Genomic DNA, 10,213 nt, shown 5'->3' on the forward strand with positions numbered 1-10,213 from the left:
TTACCAAAAGAAAAGAAAGCTTGAGTTTAACTCGAAACTAAATAAGCCTGTTCAAGTCTTCAGCTTGGTTATAAAACGAGTCAAGCTGAAGGCTTAGGTTGCTCATGTTCAGCTCATTTACACGCAGAGAACATATGATTGCATTATTCCCCAGGACAAATGAGTTCTATTCCATGACCAATATGGCATGTTTTTTTATAAGAACCAATATGGCATGCCTGATTGCACCCACAAGGTAAACCATTTTTCATTGGGGCAACTTTCCTGTTGGAAGGGTGTAATAAGATTTAAAGATAACAGGAAGGATTTAAACTGGAGAAGATCAACTCGGTGGAAACCTGCAAGAGAATCTCCGCAGTTGATGATGGCATTCAAGCCGATGCTTCACCATATTACCTGGGGGAAACTTGTGTGCAACTTTGCTAGTTCCGAGTTCAACATATACTAGCTGTTTGGCATATGTTTTTTCGGTGATATCTAAAAATAATTCCTCTATCGAAGTCATCTTACCTGCTGTAGACCATTTAATACAAGACAGCAGTAGAAATGTCGCCTTCATCCAAGGGCAAATATATCCACTGCCGTCAGATTTCCAACGGAAACGGTCTAATACAACCATAATATACATAACCAAACCATTTCAGAAATTAAAGAGACCGTCAGACTCAATCACGGGAAGTTTCACTAAAGCTTTTGAAGCATTAAATATATAGGTTCAAGGGAAAGCTAATAGTCCGGTTCTCGGTCATCTTAAGTTCTCAACCGCTGGATATGGAATTTGGCAATTCAGTGTGCACAAAGATCGTAGCATAAACTAATTAACACGGGCAAAGACCTAAACGCAATTTGATCAAAATACTCCAAGATAGCTGCGTTTAAGCACCATGAATGGTATGTTTCAAGGTTAAATGACGATTAAAACAAAAAAAAAAAGCACCTACAAATCCAATTGCAGCTTAGAAATGATGTTTCTTACTATGTATATCTATCTAATCCACAACAAGGTTTTTCTGGCTATAAATCTCCAGATTAGCAGAATAGTACAAGTTCCTTGGACTTGAGAAAGATACCATACAATGCCTCAGACATACCAAATACGAAGGAGTGATCTCTAGATTTATTTATTTCGCGACCAGCATACTTGGCTTTCTCACGAGATCTGGGAGCTGCATAATTGGCATGTCACGGACCAAGTCAGAGATCAGTATGTTGCATGATAACTAGGAGATAAAAATATTCAACACTTGTACAACCATTGACTGAAATCAGCCAGAAAAATTCAGACAGCTGATCATACAGCATCTGCTAGTATCATATATTAACTCTTGCAGAAAAAAATTAAAAATGGTCTGAGTCTATCTTCATGGTTTCGGATCATGATGCATGGGACTGAGATATGGTAGAAGCAGTCACACTTGTCTTTACTTTTTAAATCTGGAAGAATATCATAGAAACAAAACAAGGGAAAACAGAGGGTACATTTAAATACAGGAAAAACCATTACAACCTTCATATCCATCTTTGCTTTCTAAAACCTGATCTAAACCCTAATTATTCATATGCTTACTTAAAGAACCAAATACCATCAACAACAACAAGAAAAAACCGCTAGAATCTTCATATTCATCTGTACTTTCTGACCTGATCTAAACATTAATTATTCTTATGATACTTAAACGAAAGAAGTTCTATGAAGATTAACCAACAAAATTCTAGCTCATCAGCATCACTTTTCCCTTCCCAAGTGGTTTACTGAACCCTTAATAGAGAAGGTTCTCTCATGGACAATGTCCCTGCTAAGTTAGAATAAAACCTCTTAAAAGAGAAGCAAGTTCTTCCATGCAAAAGACGTGATATAGCTAAAGTTACATGGTCTCAATAAAGCAAGTTTAGCTATGCTAAGACTGAAAACACATATAAGGTATATTAGTACAGCCGATAGCACAAATAGATGATAATCTACAGTACCATGCAACGTCCCATTCCTAGGAAAATAGTAAGTTAGTTTTGTAATTGGCTTTTCTTTTTAAACCTTATTTTTTTGCAGGCAGGATCTGGCAATGCCTCATCAATCTGAAGTTATGCAGCAAAGATGACACATGCACAAGTGCAAATCACAGATGATACAGTTGAAATAGATATTCCAAACATCTAAATGCAAATTTGAATTATTGGAAGTTTATCTTTTGCAAAAGTAGAAATTTGAACCAGATATTAAATGGCCAAAGGCTCCATTTAAAAGAGAGCTCTGGTTGTGTGGAAGAATTGTTTCCAGCTAGGAGAAACCTACATAATCTGGATATAAGTCGTCAGGTGAGATTGGAAAGAAGGCTGCTTGTGATGAATAAATAAACCATATAAAACTGAATACATGTCAGAAAGCCAACCAGGCAAATGAATGTAGTATGCATTGCAACCTCTTTATTGGGCACGACTTTTAAATCTCCCAAGGTCTAATTGAATTAATCCTATTGGCTGAAACTGACTATTTTCTAGGACTAAATATCCCTCTATAGCCTTGCTGACAAAGAAAACCTAGTTCTAGAGTAACTCTTCTACCATTTGTTGTCAAAGGAGTTTGGTCCTTTGGAAGAAAATGACAGTATTGAAACTAACATTGAAACCATATTGAACCTAGATTGCAAGAAGTGATAAGAAAATATTGACTAAAAATAAAGCAGCATCATAGTACTGTGAAGTTACCTTTTCACATGCCACTTGCTGGTGCATATGGTCTACATCACTTTTCCACTAAAGTTAAGGAATGAGGATGCTCTGAGATGAAGAAAAAGCATTTGTAATGTTTAAATTAACTTTGACATGCATTCACTCAGCATAACACAAGACAGATAGTTTCAGACGAAAGATGGAAAACAAAAATGATATTGCTCTTAAAGCACCCAGATGGAAACAAGCACAGTTCTTATAACAGAGACACAGTTCTCATAACAGATGCAGTTTTACTTTAACTTCAGAGAAGAAACCTCATATAATCATGTGCCAGATGCGTAACTCGAACAATCAGAGATGGTTTGTAGGGACAATTGCAACTTTGAGGTTATCAGATGGAACCAAGTTTCCATGTGGCAATAATAGAAAAGAAAGAAAAAGAACTGACTAAAATATCAGGTACACATGCATTAACAGAACTGGGTTTACCCCTGAAAACATAGTAAAACGGCTAAAGGTTAAGGCAAACCAGAAGAACCAGTATAAATATAGTCAACAAGCCTTGGACCTTCTCTCTAACCTTTCAACTTATATAGTTCCTGCAATGCAGTCATCTGTAGGGTGTGATGCACCTTTCCAACCCACCCCAAATAGCTTTTGACATCATATCTTTCACCATTCCATTGATAACCTTTCTTACATGTACATATGTCTAAGCCTATCATGCTCATCGTTACCATGTATCCTTATGTTGGCTATATTCTCCTCTAGACATGAGCTCCCATTGATGCCCAACATTCTGAGTAATACAACTCGGTCATAATTATCTCTAAAATTTTCATTTGAATCTCAAAGATGTTTGATAATTGAGCAACAATTAACAGTTTCATCATCACTTCATTCACCTGAATTTGTCTTGGCCAGACATTTTTATTTATTTCTTCACCCTTTGAAGGAGAGATCCTCAAGTAATGCATTCGGGAAATCTCTTGCTCTAAATGGTAACTAAATATTGTATTCTATGTACTTAATTTTGGCCAATTTTATTGTTTAATTTTAAATGTCAAAAGAAGTCAATAAACTCTGCTTGATGTACACCCTGTCCATGGCCTTCTCAACCAACACAACATTCCACCTGCAATATAAGCACTAGAGACCTCCTCTAGAACTTTAATTGTTAGCATTTAACAGAAGTGTAGAAATGTAAAGGTCACAAAGGAGAACCCAACAGAGGCCAACTACTACAAAGTACTCCCTGATCTTAATGCACATTCAGAACTCCCAATCACAATCGCATTTAAGGAAACAGATTTACAAAACAGATTTGCAAAAAAATGGGGTCATTAGATATTATTGGTGTCCATATATATGGATTTGCAACATATTTTGTTTCAATATTTCCATTTATATGCTACAATATATAGCAATTCCAACAAATATGAGGTCAATACAAATTTTTTTTCGTACAAAAGGTCAATACATGTTAGTGCTTGGCATTTGACTATAAAAAAGCATTTTTTTTTTTTTTGTATGACTAAGGTCACAATTCAATCTAAAATGTTCAACACAATGTGCTTACTTTCTATATGTATAAAGAAAGATATCAAGGGCTTTTACCATGTTATAGTCCACATTTCAATTCGCACATCAAGTTCAAGAGGGAATAAAAGTTTCAATGAATATACTCAACATGTTCTGGTAACTACCTTCTCATGTAAGTTCTCTCTTCAATCTTATATGAACTCCTAGCTTTCCATTTTCTAAACCAATCTCATTGCTTGAATTGGCCAAGATATGCAGTTTATGATTAACAGGTTTTTTTTTATTATTATTATTCTAACAGTCTTAATATTGAGCAAGGCACTCAACCCCTATGTTCAAATCTTTGAACCTAAACAATATGTCTTAATACTACAAGCACAATGTCACAAGCTATGTCCTCAATGCTTAACAATCAACATAGATAAAAATTTATTTCATCCTAATGTTCTCATGGTTTCTCAATATCTGTAGCCCCAACCTTTTTTAGGAAGGGGAGATGTCCACAATGCTTCAGTATATGTAGCATGTTGAAGCCTACCCAACAAGATGTTATGGCTGAAAATATAGAGCACAAATATGATATAACTACCACATTGTTGCTACTCTCAAGAAGACTACATCAAATATTCCTCCATGTGTTATCAATCTGCAATATTTTCTATGAAAAGAGGTGTAAATTTTGGAAAGAAGAAAGTTGTCAAAATGTAGTTAAAATACATACTTTAATACGTTATTTTAATCCGTGTGAAGATCCTTTTTTTTTTACTTGGTTTGCAAAGAAAAGACACTGTATAGTTGCTTCCATAAGTCCTGATTAATTTGAGATCATGATTTTATGAACTCCAATCTAGAACATGACCTCATGTCTTGTGCCCATGATCATTCAGGTGACAACCTTCAATCTGAGTACTAAAAAACATTACATGAGAGAAAAGAACACATCAACATAATTACAGACACGTATTTTACCTTAACACTTCCTAGATTTTGCTTTCCCATCTTCGTCTCAAAATTATTCACCTCAAGCTAGTAACAACTGGCCTTTAAAACCTTCCTTATCCTTGCTTCCAAACCCTAAAACTAACACCAAACCTCATCCTTACAACCTTAACTATCTTAGCATTACTGGTTACCTTCTCTTTCCCAATACTACATTCAGTTCAACGCCTGACCAGTTAATAGATAACAGCAGAAAAAATAAAAAAAAATGTCCCTTCAGTCACCTTCTTTCACCTTCAAAACTCTGTTTCCTTCAGCTTCCATGAGTCTTAAACATTAAAACCCCCGAGTATCTTCCCCTACCCACTTTTAGTCCTCTTCGTTCAGATTTATCCTGCAAGAACCTATGAAAAGCAATTAACCGTACATTTTAAACCTTTATTTTTCCGACCATTTCTCCTAATGTCAAATCTAGCTCAAGTTCACACTAGCTTGCTTAGTGTTTTCCCCTCTCCTTCCAAGATCAGCAGTCCAGCATTTACTTTTGGAGTCATAACAAATGTAAAGTGCCCTTCCTTAGCAATGGGCGTCGCATACTGCCCCATCCCCTCAATAGCATAAGCAGAGCAGATGTCTATATAACTATCAAGAGTTAATTAAAACATAGAAATGCACTATATTCCATGAAAATAAAAATAAGAATAATTCGTTCAAGCAATTATATTGTCATACACTGAAAAATTTAATTTCCCCCAAAAAAAGGAAACAGAAAGAATAGCTAAAAATTTCTCTCCCTTGCAGAAGGGTATCAAATAACATTCTACACTCCTCAATCTAGGCTCAAGCTAGTAAACCAAATCCGAACAGCCGTTGCGCACACTAAGCGAAAAATCCATCAAGAAGGCATCAATACCCTATCAAGAATCCCCTTTCTCGGATCCAAAACCTCAGAATCCAGCATTATCAAATCAAAAAAAACTTTCCAGCGATTTTTTCTTCTCCCTTCTAAAACCAAGCCACGTAGAGAAGGCAAAAAAAAAAAAAAAACCCTATACCTGAAGTAAACTATCGGCGGCCCTCCTCACCCGGCCGGCCAGCCCGTTGTCCTGGCAAGAATGGACAGTCTCGAACTGGCCGACTGGGAGCTGCTTGGTGATCCAGCCGACCTCGAAGTAGATGAAGTCGGAGGGCGGGAGGTCGACCTTGATGGCGTCAACGTCGAACCAGAGGAAAAAGCGGCGGACCTGGATTCCGCGGAGCTCATCGATGCTGCCGTACTTGACGACGCCGGTGATCCGGGGCTCGTAGTAGACCAGGTACTCGAACTGCACGTAGCAGGGGCCCTCCAGCTCCACCACGAAGATTCCGTCGTTGCCGAGCTGGAAGGACTTCACCGTGTCCGGAAGGAGTCCCGACGGGAGGCCGTACTCCGGCAGCAGCTCGTAAATCGTCGTCCCGTTCGACGGCGACGTTGGCGACGTCGGCGCCGCCTCCATGGTGGCAGCGGTTCCGCCGGCGAGGAGGAGGAATATGAGGGATGAGAGGGAGAAAAGGAAAGGGAGATCAGGGTTAGAGGAGGAGGCCATGGCTGGGGGTTTTGGGAGGTCTAGAGTTCCGAGCGGCATATACATACAGAGGAGGCGAGGGAGAGAATGGTGGAGTGTTATATCGTTTCAGATGTTCCGCTGGCTCACTTTTGTGTACATACATCCGAGCCCGTTAATTGGACTCGATCAGACGAAGGGGTGCATCCAATTTTTGTCTTATTCGAGAGTGTAGTTGACGTTGATAGCATGATGAGGTTACATCGTACATGCGGCGTTTGCGAGGAAATGGAGTGGATAATAGTGTTTAGACAGCTATTTGGGTGTATGATCATTTTCCGGGAATTTTCCCTGTGTGGTGTTCTTAACAGAATACAGCATTTTATTGATTTGGGATGGAGGCCATATATTGGATTTATTTATCTTTTAGGCTTGTCAGCTTCTTTGTTTGGTGCAAATGGCTGTTTGGTGCATCCGAAGATACAGCAGGTAGTTAGTTAAGGATTTAACGCGAAGGGAAAAAGCTAGAGTGGTTAGCTTGTATTTACTATTTGGTTATTTTTGTATTTATCCTGAAAGGTTAAAAAAAGAGAAGGGTAGGTAATTTGCGCGGTAAAGAAGGTAGGTGGCGGCCCGGGTTTGGGGTCACCGGTCCGGTACGGGGCACCAGATTCTTTCGTCTAGGAGATAACACTCTTTTTGGCTGCTACCGCAAAAGTTGGGGCCATCGTTTACCACGCTATCCAAATCCAATGCGTCTTGCTTGCGGCTTGTGTGGTTAATGGGAAGATTTGTTTTTATTAACTTTTTTTTAAAAAATTGGTGACTAAACATATAATATTTAAAAAATAATTTTTTTATATTTGATAGATCATGGGCATATTTCCGAATAGCATATATTTGATTGAAAATCTACTTTTATGAAAAATTGGATAAAATATCTGTTATTTCTTTAATTAAAAAAATATTATATTGTTCTATCTAAAAGCCTTAGGATATTTTTTACTAAAAAAATTAATTTCCATCTTGTGGGACTTGGGCCCTGTTTGGGAGAGTTTTTGGAGGGCCAAAAAGCACTTTCTGGCCCTCAAAAAGTACTTTTAGCTAAAAAAGAGTGTTTGGTAAATTTTCCGAAAAGCTGTTTCAGCTTTTGCGGGAAGCTGAAAACAGCTTTTGGGGAGAAGCTCCAAATTTTGGGGGGAAGCTCCAATTTGGAGCTTTCCAAAAATGCTGTTTTCAGCTTTTCCGGAAAGCTGTATTTTTGACCAAAATACCCCCATTTTAAAAAAAAATTCCTCCCAAAAACCTCTCTCTCACCGTCTCTTCCTCTCCCACCCAACCCCACTCCCTCTCCCCCGCCGCCGCACCCTGTCCCTCTGCCCCGCCATCGCACCCCCTCCCTCTCCCCCGCCCCCATGGTGGGGAGATGCCGAAGAAGAGGAAGACAGGTCGTCTTCTCCTTCCCGCGGCCGCCGCCGGCGACGACCCGTCACAGAAAGGGGCGGTGCCGAAGAACAGGAAGAAGAAGGGGCCGAAGAAGAAGGAGGTCCCACGGTGGGGAGGGCCGAAGAATAGAGGTGGGCAACGGGCTGTGCCGGGCCGGCCCGGCCCAGGCCCCCCGGGCCCAAAAACTAAACGGGCCGTGCCCGGCCCAGGCCCCCCGGGCCCAAAAACTAAACGGGCCGTGCCTGGCACGGCCCGTCCAGCACGGAAGGCCAGCCCGGCCCGGCCCCAGGCCCCTCTATTGATGGGCCGGGCCGGGCACGGCACGCCACGGGCCGTGCCAGGCACGGCCCGTAACGGGCGCAAACGGGCCGTGCCAGGCACGGCCCGCAACGTCTCTAAACGGGCCGTGCCTGGCACGGCCCGTAACGGCTCCAGACGGGCCGTGCCAGGCACGGCCCGTCTGGAGAGGGGGGAGGAAAATAGCCGTTTCCAACGGCTATTTTCGTGAAAATGACCCTTTTACCCCTCCCAACAGTCCAATAACGGCTGAATTGAGGGGTATTTTGGGAAAAAAAAATTTTGGGCTTCTATAAATAGCCCATTCCTTCCTCATTCTCACCACACCAAACCTCTCATTCTCTCCTTCTCTACTGCTATTATTTCTCTCTTCTAAAGTGCTCTTCTAGCAATTTAATTTTTAGTTTGTTCAAGTGCTACACAAGAGGAGGTTCCTGTTGAGAAGAGAAGGTCGCTTCTGTTGAGAGCACAAGAGGAAGCTCGGAATCTCGGCTCTGCCTCTGCCCTCCGACCCTCTACTCAATTCCTCCTTGCGGTTAGTTTTTATTTTTTGAATTAATCATAGATATGTCATCTTTTGAGGAAAGTCAGTTTGGCATTCCTGTTTCTGAGGGAGAAGAAACTAATCCCCAACCCCCTGTTCCTAGTTCCTCTAGAACTGGTGAACCGAGTGAAGGTCAAACCTCTTCTCGTAAGAGGACTAGTACTGTATGGAATGAATTTGATAGAGTTATGGTCGAGGGAGTCTGGAAAGCTAAATGTAAAAAATGTGCCAAACTTTATAGTTGTAGTAGTAGTGGGGGAACAGGGCATTTAAAAAGACATCAAGAGAGTCATAGGATGCATGATTCTCATGCTCAAACTCAAAGTACCCTTAATATACAAGGGGGATTACTTGTAGGTAATTTTGCATATAATCATGAAAATCAAAGAAAAGCACTTGTAAAATGGATAGTTAAGGATGAATTACCTTTTAGTTTATGTGAATCTTTTAATTTTGAAGAATATGTTCAATTAAACCTACAACCTGCTTACAAAAGAACTAGTAGGCGTACATTTAGAAGAGTAGCTATGACCAATTTTTTAGCAATGAAACAAAATTTAATTGAAACACTTTCTACTTTAAATGTAAAAATTTCATTAACTTCTGATATTTGGTCAGCATCTGTAGGTAGTAATTGTTTTATTGCCATTACTGCTCATTATATTGATAATGATTGGCAATTAAATAAACGTATTCTTGCTTTTCGTGCTTTTGATTTTCCACATTCTGGGCAACAAATTTCAAATATAATTTATCAAACTGCATGTTCATATAATATTAATGATAAAATTATGTCTATTACTTTTGATAATGCATCTAATAATAATTCTGCTGTTGTATTATTAAAAGACTCATTGCATCCCATATTAGATGGAAATTTACTGCATATTAGATGTGCATGTCATATCTTAAATCTTTCTGTTCAAGCTGGCATGGGCATGATTCAAGATGTGATTTCAAAAATTAGAAATGCAGTTTCTTTTATTCATGCTTCTAGATCAAGACTTCAAGAATTTAAGGAATTATGCATAAATCATGGTAAACGTTTTAAAAAATTTAAACTTGATGTAATTACTCGTTGGAACTCCACATATAGCATGATACATGATGCATACCCATATAAAAATTTATTAAGTGCATATATTAATGATCGTGGATTAGGATTTACATTGACTGAAACTGATTGGAATAAAGGAAAAATTTTGGAAGATTTTTTGCTTGGTTTTTATAA

At 39.3% G+C, this 10,213-nt stretch overlaps 1 protein-coding gene across 1 annotated transcript; it reads right to left on the minus strand.

Moving 5' to 3' along the window:
* Positions 1-923: 923 nt before the first annotated feature.
* On the minus strand, positions 924-6,784 carry LOC103711435. The gene is made up of 3 exons (XM_008797573.3): positions 6,207-6,784; positions 2,704-2,775; positions 924-1,166 (listed from the first exon to the last, which is right to left on the minus strand). The coding sequence occupies exons 1-2, from the start codon at positions 6,780-6,782 to the stop codon at positions 2,758-2,760; spliced, it is 594 nt and encodes a 197-aa protein (XP_008795795.3). The 5' UTR covers positions 6,783-6,784; the 3' UTR covers positions 924-1,166; positions 2,704-2,757.
* Between the last annotated feature and the right edge of the window lie 3,429 nt (positions 6,785-10,213).

The sequence above is a fragment of the Phoenix dactylifera genome, unplaced genomic scaffold, assembly GCF_009389715.1.
Source record: "Phoenix dactylifera cultivar Barhee BC4 unplaced genomic scaffold, palm_55x_up_171113_PBpolish2nd_filt_p 000076F, whole genome shotgun sequence".
Lineage (NCBI taxonomy): Eukaryota > Viridiplantae > Streptophyta > Magnoliopsida > Arecales > Arecaceae > Phoenix > Phoenix dactylifera.